At 29.5% G+C, this 22295-nt stretch overlaps 1 protein-coding gene across 6 annotated transcripts in view; it reads right to left on the reverse strand.

Moving 5' to 3' along the window:
- Positions 1–97: 97 nt before the first annotated feature.
- Positions 98–22295, reverse strand: part of LOC143237773 (choline kinase alpha-like) — a 60981-nt gene continuing 38783 nt past the window's right edge. For all 6 annotated transcript variants that reach the window (XM_076477351.1, XM_076477349.1, XM_076477350.1 and 3 more), the window contains 5 exons: positions 19946–20004; positions 18112–18196; positions 16148–16256; positions 14298–14471; positions 98–9076 (listed from right to left, as the gene is read on the reverse strand). In XM_076477351.1, the coding sequence (XP_076333466.1) occupies positions 8987–9076; positions 14298–14471; positions 16148–16256; positions 18112–18196; positions 19946–20004 (517 nt within the window). In that variant the 3' untranslated portion in view covers positions 98–8986. The remainder of the gene's footprint in view (positions 9077–14297; positions 14472–16147; positions 16257–18111; positions 18197–19945; positions 20005–22295) is intronic.

Consider the following 22295-nt stretch of genomic DNA (forward strand, 5'->3'; position numbering starts at 1 on the left):
AATTTTTTACACAACATTTAGAAGATCTATACATATATAACCCAGACTTAGTGATTGTTAACTTAACTAAAAATAAGTTGGCAATAAACATTTAAAATAGCACAGAAAACTAAACTTTATTTATAATAGATAACATGTTAACCCTTTTGGTTTTCTCACATTACATATGTCACTATCTGAGTAGACATTTTAATGAGGCAATACTTTTAAATAATCAACTAACAATTTACACAGATATTTTATAACACTACTACTACTGCTACTAATGTAATCTCATTACACTGAATCAGTGGGACTATTCTTTATAAGTATCATTAAATGACAAACTTGCACCACAAAATAATGTATGTATAAAAGAATACTCACATCTTGTACATTAAAGATGTAAGGTTAAACTTGGAATGTGCTTTAAGTTACAGACAAAGAAATGTTGTACACATCTTGGTTTAAAGCAAGAAAATGTTTCTTACTCTTGGTGGTCGTACAAGGAGTTGAAGTCAATAGTATATATTCCCTTATACTTGGTCCATGCTTCAAGTCTCTCACCAGAACTCTCAAGGGAACAATTACTCTCCTTTTCAGATGTATGTTTATAAATGTATTTATATGCACATGCACAAATATTTCTTTTGTTAAGGCAGTACTTTTCAATAAAGTCACCTGCTATACCCAGTTAGGTTAACATTTTATATCACACTTTACTACTATAAAGCACAACATAAATGAGGGTTATAAAAATATTTTTTAGTATAACAGTTGTTCAACATTAATGTGTGATATGAAAGAAATGAACAATATTTTTTTCTCTTGGAAAATCTATTAATTATTTCATAAATATCTTAAGACAGGCAGCAGATCAAAACATAAATTATGCAATGCAAATATATAAAAGTGGGTCACACTAGTCTATCTCTTGATACTATCATAAAATGAATTAAAAAGCACTAAATATTTCACAGCAATAAAAAATTGTGAATATATGTAATAGAAAATAATCTTGGAAGATCATTTAAATATTCAGTTTTGAAGTTTGAAATATTAAGACAAATAGTTTTTGTTTAATGTTTTTTTAGTTTTGCACTTTGAAATGGCAATGAAGTTAGTCCTTTGAAATTATAATCTTGGCAACCACACACACGAGTAATCCGATCAAATGGTTACTAACCAAATTACAAGTGCTCTAAATCTATAATGTTTTAAATTTCAAAATAAGGGGACCCTCTGATAGCTTAGCAGTAAGCTTATGATACTAAAATGAAAGGTTCAATACATGCAGTGAGTATAGTGCAAAAAGCCTAATTTTTTTTTGTCGGTTTTTTAGGCACAATGGGCTATATAAATGCTGGGTCATAAAAAGCATTCATTTATTTATGCAACCATAGCAAGATATTTACCTGCCAGATATGATTATTGTAAAGAAAAGATTTCATATATTGTAAATATTTTATGTCTTAAAGTCAATTTTAATGAAAGTGCTCAAAGAAGACAAACTGTAAACATTCCCATGAACTTCCCCATTAGAAGGTGCTTGACATGTAGTGTGGTTTGTAAAAAACAATGCTGATCAGATGACTAAATTCTGATGTCTAACTATACTTAGCCAGGTGTTTTTGTGCATGTCATTTATTCTACAGTACAGTTTGTATTGATTTAATAAGTTCTCAAATAAATGGGGTTAGTAAAAATTGCAAAGTAATGTTAATTAGGAAAAAAACAACAAGAGAGCTTCTAAGAAATGAATTCTTTAAAAGTTTCTAAACAAGGACAGATACTTTTCTTTAATTTTTGGATTGCATTTATTACTTTTATTGTGTTATGGTGATCTGCAGTGTTGTTTTACTTCAAACAGACTATTCAAGTATTCAAATAAATCCTCTGACCTGATTCCACTACTGTTTAAAAACCTCACATTTTCATTTCTTTAAACAAATTTTTTTAGTATAGTTTTATTACAAGATAGAGCTTTTACAGTAAAGAAGAATATGTTTAAAAAGGGAACAAAATGTTTTACTAACACAATCTTTCTTAAGCACTTGAGAATGATTGCACCAATGTTTGAAATATCATACCTATTTTTAAAATATTCTTCCTTACTGCAAAAGCTGTAACTTATAATAAAATACTTATAATTATTAAGTAAACTTAAATGAAACTATTTTACTAGTTTTTGAGTTAACTTCTAGTCTTAAGCATTGAAAAAATATTACAATTATTGTATCTTTCATTAAGCTTATTTAGTTTTAATCAGTATAAAAATTACCAGTATGAATAATTGACAAGCAGTAAATAATTTAAAACACAAAATTACACCGATGCAACTTATAAGTGTTTTTAATAAGTTTTTCTTGTATAAATGATACTTTATAAACAATCTCCAAGACCCTAATAAGTAATTCAACAGGCATTTGCTATATAATCCAAAAATAATATGTTAATGACTAATATGAAAATCTCTAACTTGAGTAAAAGAGTGGGTAAGCCACTATTAACAGAAATTAGAAATTCAAATTACTTAAACCATAGATAAGGCTAAAATATCATTCTACATTAAACATACAAACATTCATTAATCATGATTGTTTTGGCTACTTGACAACATTTAAAGTATGTAATAAGTATATACTGATATTAATTATACAGTTTTGTTAATTTGAAAACAGTAACAGTAAAACTTCAAAATTTTAATTTGGAAGAATGTTAATACATCTCTCTTTAAGATATGAAATAAATGTGATTACATCAAAGTCTATAAAAGTAAATGCAAATATCTAGATAACTTGTAGATGAAAATAAATAAACTATTGAGGTGCCCACTGTGCACCTTAAATGTTCTCAAGTCAACAGAATTATTATTACTTGGCAACACTTTGTGGAACTTCAGAAAAAAAGTCTTGATTTGGCATCTGGTTGACACTTTTTTCCCATTAGTGTCAAATGATAAATTCAATTGTAATGTTTTTTCTCCTTACTGAACAGTACATATAATTTGATGAAGAAAATTTTGAAATTTATTATAACATACTTGATCACAATAAAATAAAAGGTAAATATTTTGTTTGGTAACATACGCATTTAACGCTCATACTTAACATTTTTTATATCTCCAGGCATTTTATAAGCATTTATAATGGGCATATCAATAAAGCTTTTGATTCAGGTGTAAGGGTGAAAATTAAGCTAATATTGTTCTAATATTTGTAAATTTACACAAGTTTAAAACCTCTGGAAGAAAACAGGAAATTTCTTGAAGGTAGGTAGGTTGGTCAGGAAATTTCAAATCACTCTTAAGGACTTAAAACAGATTAAGTTAGGATTTTAACCCATTAGTTTGCTTATTCAACTGATTAAAGAATTAGGTTACCAGGTATGTATACCACCACTCGTAGTGTTAACTTATTTTACTAGTCAGTTTTACAAATGAATCACAATTTGGTTTAAGAATAGCCAGTTAAAGTTTTTAACACTTGAAAGAGCCCAAAATATTAATTATATCCCTACCTGGTGGTACCATTAATATGGTTGAATTTTATTAAGTTACCACTGGAACAAAATGAAGGGATGTCATGTTGTAGGGAATGATATTCTAATTTTGGGTTTCAGGAAATGAGTGTATGAACAGGATTATCTTGCTGGTAGCAAGCATAGTACTATGATATATAGTAATTTACATCACATTCATTCTTTTTGAAATGGAAATGATCTGAAATATTTTACTTGAATGGTGATAATTTATATTATTTTTTAAAAATATTTAAAAGGAAATAAATTCTGTGAAAAATCAATATTTATGCAAATTTCAATATCTTGAGATTACGCAGTATTGGTTTTCTATGATATAAACAAAAGTACATTTGATTTTACAAAATAGCTAAAAATGGTAAAACAAATAACCATATGATTTCTTTGGCACCAGATTTCTATTTGTCAGTGGGAGAAAAATAATTTTTTCCTGTAACAACAGATATCTGTTTTATACTGTAATATAAAACTGTCCCACTGACACCTCTAGAAACAGATATGTATTTTATAGTTATTTTTTGAGTTTACTGACTAATCAAGTGTTATATTATCACAGGTTTACAACTTTTATAGCAATTAAAATTATTCACAAAGTATATCTATATTTCCCTATTACCTTTTCAGGTTCATTATAATTAAAATTATCAGTATATGAGAAGACAACTAATATTTCTTATTGTAAAAGCTGTAATTTAATAAAATTATATATATATATTGCACAGGTGTAAAAACAACATACAGATATCACCAACACAATGTTCCTATCTTCCTACAATAAAAATAGCTTGCACATCTCCTCTACTGATAGATTCCTATTTCTCATTGGAAGAAAAAAAGGAAAACTATGACCTCTATAGCAATAGATTTCACTTTTATCATTAGAAGAAAAAATAACCCCATGATTTTTCCAGCATCATATTTCTATTTTGTACAATAGTCTCTAGAAATAAGTTCCCAATTTTCACTGTGATGGAGTGAAATTCATGAATCTTGTAAAGTATAAATTACATCAACATAAATGATTATGTCCAAATTATTTTACAATTACCTTGGATTTTCTTTAATGGGGAAAATGAGCAAATGTACGATATACATTTTTTTCTACTTAACTGTCACAATCTTTTATATTAAATTTGAAAATAAAAATTGCATTTTCATATTTAGATAAAAGAATAATAAAAGATTATTTGTCTTCCATATAAAATTAGTGGTTCTAATGTGTATATAATGTTCACAGTTACATTTAAAAGTAATGGCTGTAAATAACTTTTAAATATCTATTTCCCAGTTCTAAATTCAAAAACAGACAAATAGAAATGTTTGGAATAAGTCACTATTTATAAAAACACAGTGGTCCAAGTACTGTCATATATAAAAATTATTTTCTATTAATGAGCTACCTTTGTAGCTGTTAATAAAATACTATTTTGTATATAATTAACAAAACAACATACTAAAATATTTACTTATCAAATTAACAATGATTATTAATAGAATTAAAAGATGTGGCTATTAATAATAAAATATATCTATATTAACCCATTACCTCTTCAGGTTTACCATGAGTAAAATTATCAATGACACAATACAAAAATATTATTAAGTAAATTAATGCATTAATCCTTAAAATGTTAATTGAATCCATGTTCAAAATATCCTTAACAACAATTTTTAAAAATTTTAAAACAAGCTATATGAGCAAAAATTATAGGGTTGCTCAAAACACAAGGCTCATAAAAATTTCATTACAAAAATATGATTAACAACTTATAACTTACTGCTTCAATTCCTAATTTTATAGGTACCTAATTAGAAATTAAATAAAAGCTGCATGACAAATAAAGCTTTTGTGATAAAAGAGCAAAATAAGTTAAAAGTATAATAGTAATGTTAGGTGTTAATAAAACCTTTAGTACAAAGGCTAGAAAATAAAATTATAATTTAGAAAAAATTTGGACAAAAATTGAACTACTGTTGTTTTATTGAAGTTTTGTTTAATAGTATTTACAGAGTTTCAAACTCACTTAGGACAATTATGTCTAGTGATTTATCAGATTTTGAGTTATAAATCTTTATGTAATTAAACATTTTCCATAAAATGAATTGTTATTTGTGATGAATGGAGAGTTCAAGAGAAATGTGATTTTTTTATGCTAATCCATGATAAGCATACCATGATTAATCAACTACATAAATGAAACTGTCACCAGTTTACTAAAGAGACAAAAGAGAAAGTAAAATGTGTTTTTAAAACCTCTATTACTAAGAAATATTTTAAGAAATCCTACATTAAAAAAATCAAGCTTTAAGATTACTATAGTTTCATTCTTAATAAGTTTGGTAGCAATATAAAAAGCTATGGGATTATTATTCTTTTTCATATGAAATATACATATGGAAATAGTGCTTAATATTATTATAACTTTGTCCTGAGGTAGTTATCTTTCAATAAAAACAATGCAAAATTTTTAAAAGAAATTATAAAAATATGAAGGAAAGTGTGACTTAAAGAAATACTAATTACATACAAGTAAATTATAAAAAATAAATGTTTTAGATAAAACCTCAACCAAAAAACATGAAAGCATATTTCTTTTGTATAAAATTTGTAAATTAATAGATTATTACTAAGCAGTTCAGTACTAAAAGTAAGTTTTAAATTGGTCTATTCTAAAGGTATTTGAGGACCAACTGTAAAAAAAAGTAGAGATAAACATCAAGAAAAAGATCCAATTATGTTGTTTGTTCAACTCTACAGGAATTCCTTGTTAATTAAATGTATTGGCTGATTCATATACATCTTATGGCTAATGAATAAATAAATAATGTTTCTATTTTTGTTAAGCATTTGTTCTGTATTTGCTGGTGTCATCAATTTATACGCAATGGCACCAAAGGTGCAATGTTTTTTTCTGGATGGTTCTTATTACATGCATATTATTTCTATTAATTTTATTACAGAATTATGAAAAAACAAAAAACAAACGTTTTATAGTTATTAACAGTTATGTTTGTGGTAACTGTTCTGGTAGATAACTAAGTATAACAGTATTGACAATATAAACACATACTTAAAAAAAAAAAGGTTATTTATGATCCATATCACTAAAATAAAAATTTTGGCATAAAACTGATAACATTAGTTCTTAAAAACATCAAGCCCATGTTGATGAATGGCTGTTAACTTCAAATAAAAATGCCCTATACTATTTTATTCTCAAATAATGCATTGGACCCAGGATTACAATTAAGTGCACCTAGCATTGAAGAATTACAAACTAGATTCTCTCAAACCAAAATACAACAGATGAAAAAAAAAAAGGGCTTACACAGAGAGTGGTTGACCACACAAACGTCAGCAGTGACACTAGGAGAGAAGTTGCCATATTATGAGAAAACTAAGCAAGAGTTTGCTGACTATTTTGTTGATAAATCTGTCCTTTCATTCAGAAAGATGGTGAAAGTTAATCCATCAGCAGTTGGAAATACATACTACAGTCCTGATGAGGAACCCATGAACATTAATAATGATGAAGTGACTGACACTCCGATGATATGGCATGCCCTATGTGTCAATCTTCATATGCCTCAGAACTTTGTTTTCTTATCTGAAACAGTCATCTTTCTACACGTGATTTTAAACTTTCACAAGCTAGTTTCCAATGTGAATGTGTGCCTGATAGTTTGTAAGAATCAAGCACAGCCAATCTACAGCTTATTAGGAGTAGACAAAGCTAAAGTTTTGCTGGAGTTCCATGCCTTTACAGGCAGCAACATCACTGGACAATTTGTAGACAAGGGCAAAATAACTTTGCTCAAACTTTTTAATAAAGATGAGGGCACTATAAATGCCTTTAACACATTGGCTCCCAAGCCTATTTTGCTCATACTTTCCAGGATGCCACTAGTCATTTTACAATTACTTTTTTTAGAAAGAGTGTACATTTACCATTGTATCCCAGCCAATAAGTGGCCCTTTAAAAGAAAAATAGAGCATGACTCACCAGTGGGTCATGTGGGAGCCAAAGTGTTAAAGTATTGGGTAACACAGATTATGTCAGTCCAGTAAATGAAGATGCACTTGCTAGTTTTGTATCAAGCATACTGGCACCCAGGAGTTGTTATGGAGGACTTGAAACAGCTTCAATAATATCTGTTCTATAAATACCAGGCAGACAGCAAGCATTTTCCAACAACAAATGTAGCATTGCATAAAGAGATTTTTCATGCCCACTTGCAAGCCTTCATCTGGGATCAGACCCATGTCCTCACACAGCACCAATGGTGTGTGAAACATCAAAGCTCAAACCAGCTCCACAACCAGTTGGGAAGTTGGTGAGATGCACAAAGAGCAACAGTGCACCAAAGAATTGCAACTTTGAGTGCAAAGATCTGACATGAATACAGATTTGTCTGTGTACAGTGTTTTAAAATAAGGGCCCACAGAAGGTCATTACTCATACTGATGAAGACATTTAGACTACAAACAACATTTCATCTAAACATATTGCAGCAAGAATTAATTATATTAATGTCTCTCATCACTTTCATGATATTAAAAGTTCATACAACTAGCTAAAAATTATTGAAAATCCATATCAGTTTTTCTTCAATCTAAACTACCTACACATCAAACAGATAATATACCTCAATGCAACTGCAGAATCTCACAAAAGTAAAGTAGATTATACACAATTCATATCATTATCAGGATATTGACTGTACAGAAGTTTATATGACAAAAAGTATGTATGATACATACACTAAGATGTAGCATGTTTTACATCACCCCTGTCTGGTTGTCCCTGGAACAAAGAGTTTTACAAAAATTAACAATTTTTACACTAGTTTATTTTTTAACAGAAGTAACCTGATTAATCTCTTACCCACCAAAAAAGTTGTGATTCCATTTTTTTACCAAAAAAGTTTGCTACAGTAATATTTTTTCAACCAAATATGTTTACAAATATTACATGAAAAACAACATCTTACTTCAATGGTAAAGTTGAAGGTTTATAATAAATAATTAAATTTTGCTTAATTTTATTAAAAAAATTATTTAACCTATCAACTGGCAGTTATTATCATATATATGATAATGGTCACTTGAAAATTAACAGAAAAATAAGATGATATACAATTTCTAATGACATTACTGAATTAAGAACAATACATGTTTTTATCATTGATGAGTTAATTCTGTACACATTTACAGAATTAAAAATGTGCCTCTCTAGCCATAACCCTAATTATTATTTTTTTTTATCATTAAAGCTAATCTGCTCTGTAAGCTTCTGATATGTATGTAAATATCATTGACATTATCATTGTTATTCTGGAAACAATAAAAACAAAATATGTTTAGAACTACTCCAAAAGCTAACACCCTCTATCAGTGCACATTTATAGGTTTCATTTTTGGTCACACAACAATTTTCCACACTTCCTGTGCAACTGTGATGTTTTTTCATTCATCTGAATGTTTCCTCTTCAATGGTCGTGTCAGCAGCTTTGACTTCAGAGTTAAATAAGCTTCTAGTCTTTTACAGCCATACTCCTGAAAGACAGAAAAAACAAACTATGAACCATCACAGTCAACAACATATATTAAAGGTGGATTTTCTGATGGTTTGTACTGCAGCTTTAAGGAGTTCTGTTCAATACGTTTATGATACTACGTGAAAGCAATTGTTACCTCCTGAAATAACATACAAAGAAATAATGAATCATGAAGAATTACACTTTACAAGTAATAACATTATTAAAATATATCTATACCAAATTCAATACTGTTTTAAAAGAATTGTGTTGAAGCAGCATCTGAGTAAAAGCCAAAAAATAAATAACAATCCAAGGAGTATGTTTGGTAAATTTCTCATTTTGTTCAAAGTTCTGCAAAACTTCCATGGATAGCAAATAAATACTATAAAAGATACAAAATACTTAGAAGTTACAAAACTATTATATACATATATATATTCAGCAATCACAATTGTTAAAGAATAAACAGTTTATGTAAATAAGATAACAAAGCTGATGTATAGTAAAAGAAAAATCATATGCTATATACTAAAAATCAATTAACATATTTCCTATCAAGAAGCTACAACACAGTTAGAAGTTTGGATTTCTTTAACATTTCATTCCAAACAAAAGCTAATAAAATATTCAATAAAACAGTCCTAAAACTACCCATTTAATAATAGTTTTATTTTGTAAGTGGTATGATAGAAAGATTAGAGAGAAATATTTAAAACTTGTGTAATTTGCCCTCAAAAGATAGGGGCTGGAAAGGATTAAGCTCATGCACGTTGTCCTATCGAAGTCACTAAACAAGCAAGATCTTATTCAGTAATATCCATTTTCCTGTACCTGATGATTTCTTACTTAACAGACACTAATGTAACAATATTCTGAAAACTTACATAGGACCATTTCAAGAAATATCCCATAATGCCTCAAATAAGCAGTACCTTTCTCAGCCTATAATAACCTGATGATTTTCTATGGTTTCATTAACCACAGTAAACAGTCAAAACTAGGCTCTTTTTTTGTATAAAAACTTCTTGTACAAAATATTTTTTTACAATATTACATCCATAAACTTCAGGAAATTGATTAAATAAACTGAAGTCAAAGCTCCAGCATCATATATTACACCCAATTTGTGGTAGTTCTTTCCTGGTTATGGGCAGAGTTGACAACGAATGTTTTCTAAACAGAACACTATATAGTAAAGATATCTGATTATGTAACAGTTACTTTCTGAAAAGTTATGGGCAGAGTTGATATGGAATAATCAGATATCTTCACAGTAACTTTCCAGTAATGGGTAGAGTTGAGAGAGAATGTTTTCCAAATAGAACACTGTACAGTAAAGATATCTGATAATGTAACAGTTCATTTTTGGTTTTGGGTAAAGTCAACAGTGAATGTTTTCTTGCTGGAAAGTAAGTAGATGACTTGAAAACTGGTGTGGTTGAGCTAAATTGGTTTAATGAGTGCTTACAAGGAAGACAGCTTCAGGTATAATAATATAGTCAATGTATAATGACTACATACACTTTGATGTTAACTCTCTCACTACAGACAGGTGGGCCAAGACAATATAAAGTCACATTCAAAATTTAATTAAACTACTTTATTATCATGATATATGAATAAACTTAGCATAAAGACATAGTTAAACCAAATTTTAATATTATGTGAATTTAAGTTCTTAATTTTATAAGAGAATAGTTTTAAAAATTTCCAATCTCCCCTTGTATGAGAATTGTGACATTTACTCTCTAGGTCTTCAATCTTCTGTAATTTATTTACCACCTCTCCAAAAAGTATGTAATTTAATGTAAATTACTCATTATAATACTTTAATCTTACTTAGTTACACAGCTATAAAATAGAAAACTATACCACTCTTGTCCCACCCATCTGTTACATCTTTTCCTTTACAAATTACCATTAGTTCTGTATGACATTTAATATTATACTATTTATAACCAATAGAAACCTACCATATGAAAGCCAATGTTTTCACCTATCAAATAATGTACTACATTACATTATTCTGCATACAAGTAATTGTCTATTTTGCTTTCAATTCAAACTGTATTCCCACAGAGAGCGCATCAGTAAGCTTGGCTGAATTTTCAATGGCTTTTATTGCATAATTAGAAAGTCAGAAAAATTAATACAGTTATATAACATTGTCTGATTTTTACTTGTCACTATTCTGTGTTCTTATATGCATTATATAATTAAATACAAATTATTTAATGCAATGTGTTACCATTATTATAAAAAAGTAAATTTCCAATGATAGTTAACAGTAAAAAAAGGCCCAGTTAAGTATTATATTTCTTGTTTTTCATATGTATTCATTATTTATCATTATAAAATTAACTAAAATTTAAAAATTAGAAGCTTAACAGATTAGCTAAGGTAAGAAAAAGAATAAAAAAGTTCACGAGTTACATTCATGAGCAGCTTGTGCATTACATAACTAAAAACAGAAACATAAGCTATATGTTCAACAAGTGATTCACAACTTGTTTTGTGGGATTGTTATTTAGACAGGGTTCAGAGATTAATAAAACAATAAAACTGAAGTAGAAATAGATGTATACTATTACTAGTTTTAAGCTATTTAAGGTAAACAAGTTTAGTTTTCCTGTTACAATTTGAAGGTGTTCTAGAAAGTTAAAAAGAGTAACTTAGATTATTATTATTTTTTTATGTTGGTTATGAGGTTGATCAATTTGATAAATCCTGTATAGAGTTAGAATAGAAAAAATAACAGATAAAATTGTACAATTTTACTGAAAAAAAAGTTTGAAATTTATTTAGGAAGTTCTAAACAATATCCAATTGAAATTTGTCAATTTTCAGAAGAAGAAAAGTATTTTTAATCTTAACATGAAAATCATCGTGCAGTCAGAACAGTCAATTCTGGCTCTAATTTTCATTGAGAAAAATTAGTAAAAAATATTTCATTAAAAATGTTGAATTTTTGTGAATAAAAGATTTCTAATGCTTACAGAAAGTTTGAAACATTTCATGAAGAAACACAAACATATTAAAACTTATAGTATGGAAATTAAAGTTCACTTTGAGATCAATATTTAGGTTGAATTGACTTAACTGATAACAAGAAATTTAGAGGATGATTTGGAATTTGTACCATTTACTTGAGAAGCCTACTAAATGAGTAGTTATCATTTACAAATGTAACTAAACATTAACCATGTTCTGAAGTTTGATTAAGATTAATATATACTCAGAATCTGTATCAATCAACAACTTTTATCTTTGGAATAGAAACCTTACATTAGTAACAAAGGTTTCAAACCATTCCACTGTACTTTTCACATTCACTGTATATTTCATGTTGAATAATAATTTTACTGTTGATAAACTATCTATTAAACTCCTATCTTTCACTAGTATTTTCCTTTAATAATATTGGTAGCTTGACTTCTTGGATTCAAAGTTTTTTTTAATTGTTTTAACGTCACTGATGAAGACAGCAATAGCAAGGTTTCTGACAAAGGTTAATTTTTCTAATTACAATTTTTTTAAACTGGTCTTTTGCAAGGTTTCTTTGGAGAACACTGATAACAATCTGCTACTGATATAACAAATCTACCATTTAAGCTGATAAAATGCCCTCTGTATAAAGTCTAGTTCTAAAGCTTGTTTGATAGAAACTCATGTGGTTGACTGAACTGACATTAATCTGGTTTTGCATATTGTAAGTAACCACTGATCTATGGTTTCTATCAGTTAGACAAGAATAAATTAAACAGCTAGAGAAGAAGATATGCTGTTGATTTAAGGCCAACATCATCACACATGTGATAAATAGATTCTCATGAGTCCATAACTGCAGTTCATTCTCAGCCCTACTTACTACAGTAAAGTTCACCACCACAGTCACAATGTTACATTCTGTCAGCTATATCACATTTTACATTATATTAATATGTGTTCTTTTATTCTTATTGATAACTGTCTATCAGTGAATCCCAGCATAACAAGAAATAACATGAAAACTTACACATCACAGAAGACTAAAATATCTTTAAGTACTGATGAAACTAATATTCTAAAATTTAATTTGAGCCTCTGTTTAAGGTAACAACTAATTTTTTATGTAGAGACACAGATGTTGTCCTGTGTAGAACACAATGACTGGTTGCCTTGAAACATTAAACATCTCTGTCAGGAATAACAGTTTTTTATTAACATAACCAAGAATTATATCAATGAAAAATCAAGTACATAATATCAAAATCTCATATTTGTATCATTCCTTTATGGAATTCTCAAAGACTGATTAAGTAGAGATAATTTTAAAAATTATATACAAAAAACTATAAAAATGTGAAAACCTACTGTAATCCAGACACTTACTTCAAATTCATTTTTGTTCATTATTTATGAATAATGTATTCAAACATGACAATTTTGAAGCAGAACTTAATATTTAGTTTTCATTATACAAATAATGTAATTATCTACCAACATGTTCTTGTGACCAAAAAAAGTCCCACATTTCAATAGCTGTCATTAGGTGTTCATTATTCAAATAAAGTAAATATTTACTAATGTTCTTGTGACCAACAATAACATCACACTTTTACATACACATTTTTTCTACATGTATAGACTACTTGAAAGATAGAGCAACAATCAAAAATGTATTATCACAAACATACTCTACTGTTATTTTCCATTATGGTAATATGAACGTAAAATCATTTTAGTACACATACCAGCTGTCTTGAGCTACATTTTTATCTTCTATACAGTTTTTAATCACTGTCTTTGAACATTCCTACATCTATACAACTTGGAACTCTGATTAAGTTGATAGAGTAACAGAAGTAGAGAAAGAACCTTAACTGTAGTGACAAAACTCTGAGTTCTAGAAATGGTAGAAGATTAAAGTAAACTTTTCTTTCTGCCAAGACAGAAGTGGTGTCTTGAAATTAATGCAACAGTACAAAAATACTATCAATTAAGCCTACTTCTCAAGTGTCACACTTAAAATATCAAAATAAATTTAGGTTTCAGTTTTGTTTAGCTTTTAAACCAAAATGTTGATGAACATCTATAATTAATTACATAATTTGTTGATACACATCAAATGTATAAAACATTACAAAAGTTACATACAAGAAAAATTACTTACTAACAGTAGTAACTGGAAGAAAAACAGGTGTGAAAGATGAAATTATACATGGATTTCAACTATAATGACTTTATTCTGAACTTACCCAATAGCCAAAGTTGATGGCAGAACAATACCCATTATAAATACTCCACAATGTCCAAAAGAAATGAGAGGCAAGAGAAAAGATCTGAACCTCTTTCAGGATCTGATCTTGCATTTCTTCATCAACCTGAGCATCTTTATTAAGGCTTTTCAAATATTCATGGATAAAATAGATCTGTAGAGAAAAATGACTGAAAGATAACATATAGTACATTTCTTTCCTAGTTTACATATATAGGTAGATATACACACACACATTTAAATATTTCTTAACAGAAAACTCATCATTACTTGTAGTTAGTGTTAATGGAAAATAACATAATGTTAGAGTAAGAGAAAACCATCTACCATTTGTTGGATTAGCTTTATTTATGACATATAGGAGGTTTCAGAAGACCACAATTTCACAAAAGATATACCAACAGCTTGCACCACCTAATGGAACAAGCTTAAACTTATGTTTTTTCATTTAAACTTTATTAGTTTTTGTTTATACTTCTTTAATTGTACACATACAAGTCTTAGCTACTGATTAATATAAAAACTAATTTAACACCTTACCCTGTTATACCCACAGAAGCAAGTGTACTGAAGCAATTGAATAACTCAAGAACTTTACCCCCCCCCTAATTATGAAGCATTTAGTACTTATCTAATTAACAGTTTAAGATCCAAGAGGAATACATGAAACCTCAAAGGCCATATTACTTAAACAATTCTATAAGTTTTTGTATTTTTATGACAATGTTTAATTGTAGGCAGCTGGACCAATTTCATATCGATATGTTGCTCTCAATAAAAATTTTGTTCATATTATATGTACTACTTATTCAGACAAGTCCCAGTGGAATAGCAGCATGTCTGTGGACTCATGCTGCTAGAAACAGGGTTTTGAAACCCATGGTGGGCAGAGCACAGATAGCCTATTGTGTAGCTCTGTGCTTAATTAAAACAAACAAACAATCTTATTCAGACACAGAAATTTAAAATCTTTAATTACTTCTCTGTTCCAATTAAGAAGAGAAAAAACATTCCATATATTTCTCCTATACATCAATAAACTGATATTAGCAGTATTCCTGAAAATAACTGAGAATGTCAAAGTTCTTCTTTACATGTTAACATCCCCTAGTTTTGAAGTGATAGAGATAAGAGGAAAGGTACACAGCCATTACCACTTGTCCTTTTGAATTACTCTCAGTTATCATACTGAACACATGGATTTCACTGTCATTCTTATAATGCACTCATGATTCCAAAGTATGGAGCACAACTCCTTTTTTTTGCTAATATCAGAATTCAACCTTTGCAAACTCAGCTCTAAAGTTTGACATGCTAACTGCTAGGCTTCACTCAGCCCAGGACAACCTACACGTACAATTATTTAGCTTTATTATTTCAATAGTCACATCAGTGATTGATAATCTTTGTTGTAGGATGTGCATAATTTTCTAATATGTCACAAATTAACTTCTGAAAATCCACGATGCTAAGTCTCTCCCCAGCACAAATGATTTAGTTCTAATCATCTGCTTACTCTCCAGTTCAAACATATTTTACTGTGTAGTAATTAATCAAGTAGTCTTTAAAACTGTCTGAAATAATCTTGTGCTCGATGAACTAAAGTAATATTAGTTTGTTCCAAATTGTGTACACAGTCTGAAGCAATTTCTTTGTCTTTGTCCAGTAGCATTAAAGGAAAAATCAGGTATCTCTTTTATTTGTTCATAAACTGAGATATAAACTGCCAGTTTTTCTTCCAAACTCTTATCAATTACTAATGTACTTCCCCTTACTCTCTCTGAACCAATTTGTTGTTTCAAAAATAATAAGAAAGTCCACTTGACAAACCTGTTGCTCCTTGGAGGGAAAGTTCTCCATCTTGGCTGTAAAGTGTGGGTATTCTGGCAAAGAGTAGTCATAACACCATTCTAGGAAATGATTGGCAATATCAAAACCCCTGAGATTAAAAGATAAATTAAGAATTTACTGTATAATACACAGAAACAAACCACAATTAATATATATATATATTTATTCTAAAATTACTTTCATATGTACTCTGGCTAGTCGCTATTAAAAATCATATTTTCCTTCAGATGTGGGCCTCAGCTGAGTTGCAATTTACACTAAAGGACATCAAACAGGTTTCAGAGATATATACAGTTTGTGAACAATCTGCAAACTTAACAAGGTTAGTTTCCTTAACTACCTTTCAATATTAAGTAAAATCCTGTTCTCAGTTTATAAAACTATGAAATATATCTTTGGTTGTAGATTATTCAAACATGACCTAACTAGTAGTGGGCACAATCTGTTAACTTTTTATTTCGTGACTTTCATCATTTATTATTTATTAGGTAAAAGTATATATTTACAAAAATAATTAAATAATAAAAGAATACTTAGAATTCTGTTTATTGAAACGTCACTTCAGATTTTCTATTCTGTAAAATCCTTTGATTCATTTTTATTTTTTATATCAGACTACACCACTGACCATGTTAAGCATGGTATCCATAAATATTTATTGATTATCTTAAAAATAACCTATTTTTAGTGTAATGACATGCTGCAGAACAAAACTTTGACAACTCAGTCAATTGTTTCATTCTTTCCTATTTTATCATCATATTTCCAAGCCTTTTTATATAATTTTGATTACTATTGCTTATGTTTAGGCTGTTAAGACACAGATTTTGTTTTTATATTTTCAAAATTATATAGGAGAAACAATTTTTTTCTAAAAAAAAAACTGTCCCCGAATATCAAAAATATAAATTTACTAAGGTAATCCACAAACTTCTATGGGTTGTTTTTTTAATTCCATATACCAACACACTGAACATTAGATAGAACTTCAGAATAAATTTCTTTTTCTTTATTGAGAAACAATAAAAAGCAGAGGTTATTTTCATGAATCTCATTTCTACAGGTTGTCCTGGTGTCACCTGGTGTGTGTGTCTGAATAGATAAAAACAACCACGAATATATAACTTATCTACATATGTAAATGCCAAGTTAACCTGGTGAAATGTCTGATGTCATAAAAATACCTTCCTGTCAGTCTTTGTCTGTCAATAAGGTAAAAATATTATAACATGCTAATATACTGTTACATTTTCAAATACCAACCCAGCAATATTCCACAAGCCTTGGCTAGCCTAGAGAATTCAAGCTAGCCCCAAACACTTATAAAGCTAACACTTTCCATAATAAAAGAATAATAATAAAAAATTAAAAAAAGATAAAATTAGATGTACTAAACAATTCAAAAAACAATGTCAATGAATGCAAAAATAAGGAAAGAACAGAGTACACCTCACTTATGTAACACACAAGCCATTAGCTTCAAGTCTTGTTGCAGATTTAATTATATTGATATTATAGCTTTTAAAAAAATTAGGGATAAAATTGAATAATCAAAAGTTACTTCATCTGAAGAAAGTACAGAACTGTTAGATATTTTGATGGCATAAGTATTTAGTTCTAATAAATCAAGCATTTCTAGTTGACCTTAACTTTACAAAAAAACACCTATGTTTAGCAAATTTTGTACGATTCTTAAGGAAAAATCAAAACATCTTTGTATTATTAACACAAGCATATAAAACCAGATGCAATAGACAGTCATTAATTATTGCTATAATACATAAATTTCTGATACAAAATCAACAACATCCTACAAGACCAGAAAATTCAAGTTAGTCCCAAATACACATATCAAACAATAATGTGAAACAATGTCCATAATAAGAGAATAATAAAAAACATTTAAAATAACAATATCATTTAATAAAATGCACAGATCTTACCGATAATTGTAACTGCAATATTCAAAATCGATGAAGATAACTTTATCCTCATTGTTGATTCGTCTTTCAGGCAAAAGAATATTACCTGAAGAAAAAAAATGTTACAGTGATTGTATTATCACAATCTCTTCTTGCAACACTTTATAATACTCCCACAGCTGAAAGAGGAAGTTTATTTGGTGACAGAATTTAAACTCAAGACCCGCAGATTGCAAGTCAAGCTTTATAACCATCAGATTATGTCAGGCATAATTAATTTAATGATCCAACTTTATAAAAGTACAATAAAGCTTTTGCTAGTCTATAAAAAACAAAAACTTTTCTTATAGAGAAATGAGCATGTTTAAACTGTACAAGTATACTGACAAGAAACCTTTCCATAACAATGAACTTTCACATTCATTATATTTTTACTTATATTACTTACACTGCAGATTAGAGAAACCTCTTGATAAAACCTTGAAGAGTCATCTTTTTGTAAGTAAATGATATGAAACTAAAATGAAATTCTAAAAAAACAAGGTTTACACCATATCAACTACACAACCTAAATTATTTTATTAGAACTAGTTTTTGACTCAACAAATTCTCCCAAAATAGGTTGAAAGCTGTCTTCAATAAAATAATTTAGATTGCATATATAAATGTGATGAGAATCCATTTTACAAGATTTACAAGGGCTGTTAAAAAAATACGCGGACAGTTTGAATTGCGCGGCTCCAGTTGGTTCCAGGGGAATCAGCTTGGTGTCGCTAGGTTTGCACAGATCAGCTGATTACGACGCCATTTCCCGATTGCAGATATCTTAATTTGTGTATTAGCTACGCGGTTTTAAGTGAAGTGCGATTTTTTCGTTTGGTGGATTTCAGAATGAATGACCTGAAGGAGCAACGACTTGCTGTGAAATTTTGTGTTAAACTTGGAAAATCTGCGACTGAAACTTTTGCTATGCTTAACACGGCTTACGGAGATGTTGCAATGAAGCGTACGGCATGTTTCAAGTGGCATGAACGTTTTAAGGATGGTCGATAGTCCATTGAAGATGATGAGCGTCCTGGATGTCCTTCCACGTCAACTGACGACCCACACGTCGACAAAATCAACACCCTGGTGCGGGCAAATCGACGTCTGACTGTCAGGGAGCTTGCTGAAGAGTGTGGGATATCAGTTGGATCTTGTTACAGATTTTGACCGAAAAATTGAAGATGCACCGCGTTGCTGCAAAATTCAGCCCTCAGAACTCGTGAGTTTTTGGCCAAACACTCGATCACTGTTCTTCCCCACCCCCCTACTCACCTGACCTTGCTCCTTGCGATTTTTTCTTGTTCCCCAAACTTAAAAGACCCTTGAAAGGAAGAAGATTTGAGACAATTCCCGAGATTAAGGCAAATGCGACGAAGGAGCTGGAGGACATTACAAAAGAAGCGTACCAGGACTGTTTCAACAAGTGGAAACACCGTTGGGATAAGTGTGTGCGTTGGGGAGGAGAGTACTTTGAAGGGGTCCCAGACCTCTAACTTCTAAATAAAGTACATTTTGTTTTATGACGTCAGTCTGCATATTTTTTGAACAGACCTCGTATTTCAGCTTCAAGATAAAAGTTCATTCTATTAATAAGTCACTAGATAATCAAATTATTTCATTCATTAGCAGTTTGTCCACAAAACCAATGTTTACTAACTCATAAGCCATCTATAATGACTGACTTGCAAGATCAAATCTTTTACAGTTCTATAAATCACTGTATCATGCACTTATTATTTACTATCTAAATATTTAAAAGTAACTAAGGTTTGTTTCTTCATGTGAGAAGCTGGTATGATAAATTACACACCTTCTTGTAGATCATTATGACAAAAAATGACTGGGGATGCTGCTCTTTGAAGAAACAGCCTGAAAATAACAATGACAAAAAAGGGGGTGAGTAGCTCATTTTTATGTGTAAGTAAAATATTATTTCTTTATCTTAATGTATGTATATATGTAGGTATAAATAAATAGGTACTTTTAATCTTATAAATTACATCAACTCAGCACTATAAAACAATGATGACTGTTGGTTTAAAACCAAAACTGAGATATCTGTTACAATATTATAACCAAAAAAGAAAACTCTGTCCATTGCCTTTCCTTTTCATGATTCATTAACTTATAACATTAAAGATCCAAACACAAAAGTTAAACTAACTTGGAAATGCTTACAGAAGATCAAATTAGGGGTTGGGAGTCTAGTGTTTCAACCCACAACACCTCAACTCCTACTTCCTCTCCCTGTCTGCAGCCAGTTGTTGGAAGGAATTCACCCATAATATTTTGATGTAAAAGACAATTGTTAAAATAACCTTACAGTAGAAATAAACCACCCTACATTTCCACATTTGTGTGACTCCCAACCTCCACCCAGGAAAATTTACAAGTAAATGGAGTAAGCATCCAAAATGTCATGTTTAGTGTGGTTTGAAAAAACATCAATACATTTCTTGACTGTGGTATGGCTGATAAGATATTCATGGAGTTAGAGAAAGATCACACAGATAAATACAAACTTTCAGCTTGCACCAATTAGAGAAATACCACTCATAGAATTACAAACTTTTGTCAGTTTTTGAGACAAACAGCCATAAAACCAAACTGTGTGGTAAGCAGAAGTGACTATCAGAATAGCACTACAGTACAGATAGGTAAAAATGTTATAAACAATACAGAATGAGATGGAGAACTTATTTATCAGAGATATAACACATAAGAATATTTGATCACTAACAGCAGCAAATTTAGAAGCCTGGCACTGACTGATAGCACTATACTGCCAAAATAAGCTTGTGTCAGTTTGTCAACACCAAGGGTTAGATGTGAAAGTGTAGCCAAGATATATAAGGATGTCCTATTTAACCTTATCATAAAAATTTAGGTGGCAGTATGGAGGCTTTTCAAAACATACCCACCTAACATTGATGAACTAGTACCCAACAGATCAGCAAATCTGATCAAATGTCTCATTGCTTTGTAGCATACAGAAAAAGTCTGGTAAACTTCTTACAAAAGTCTAACTTATATTTTGTTTGTTTATTTAATTATACAGCCTCCCTGTTATGGTACCTCGACAATTAATAAAACCTTCATACATACATAGTAGGCACGTCATTTTTATTTTTTTATTAGCATGGATAAGAAAGTTGTGAACCCAAAACAACATTAAAAGATATTCTAACCTACATTTACTTTCTAACTAATACCTTCTGGTCATGAATACTGTTCTAAAGTGATAAAAACACTTTTTAAAAAAGGGTGATATCTCCATGAGTATAAGACATAAAAAACAACATTTTCAATGCATTCTTCATGTCATATACTAATTTAAAATCACCATAAATGTCACAGACTCAGAAAAAACACCACACAATGAATTTGCTTCCATAAGTTTGTCACAGCATGTTAATATACCTATCAATATATATATAAATACGTACACACATATACATATATTTAAAAGGTCCTTTTTCTTATGAATCAGTTAATAATGCTTTCTTCAAAAAGATCTGTTTATATTATAACACCACTAATGATAACGCACTTCAAAACAATTTAATTACCCCATATCATAGCACTTCAAACAAACCTAATTAATAGAGGTTACAACACTACCAACAGTACTCACTTCAAACACATCTTATTACACTTTACAACACTATCAATAGTGCCCATTTAAAAAATATATATATTTTACACATACTGATAATAAAGAGTTACAGCAATTTTATAAAACTAGATGAAAAACTATGTAGAACATGGCTCAGATATGGCAATAAATTTACATATAACAGAACTATGGCAATGTTCAAGACATATAAAATAACATTAATAATTTAAAAAACAAAACACCTTAACAATCTGGTTCAGAAATGATATTTTAATACAGCAGAAAGTTTACTCTGTACTAAACTTAAAAAGCAGAGGCACACTTTACTTATCTACTTGTCATTTCAGTACTTGTACAAATTTCATTCACATTCCAGGCCCTTAGAATCTGCTATTATAGGAGAAAATTAAAGAAGTGTACATTATCAATTAAGCAGACACTTTATTTTCAAGTAGCTTTAATCTGTAAAACTACACTAACAAATGAAATAGATTAGAAGTTTTAATCAAGCTGGTATCTTGAGGCAAAGTAAAGCATGCTTAAA

Source organism: Tachypleus tridentatus, chromosome 13 (assembly GCF_004210375.1).
Source record: "Tachypleus tridentatus isolate NWPU-2018 chromosome 13, ASM421037v1, whole genome shotgun sequence".
NCBI classification, from domain to species: domain Eukaryota; kingdom Metazoa; phylum Arthropoda; class Merostomata; order Xiphosura; family Limulidae; genus Tachypleus; species Tachypleus tridentatus.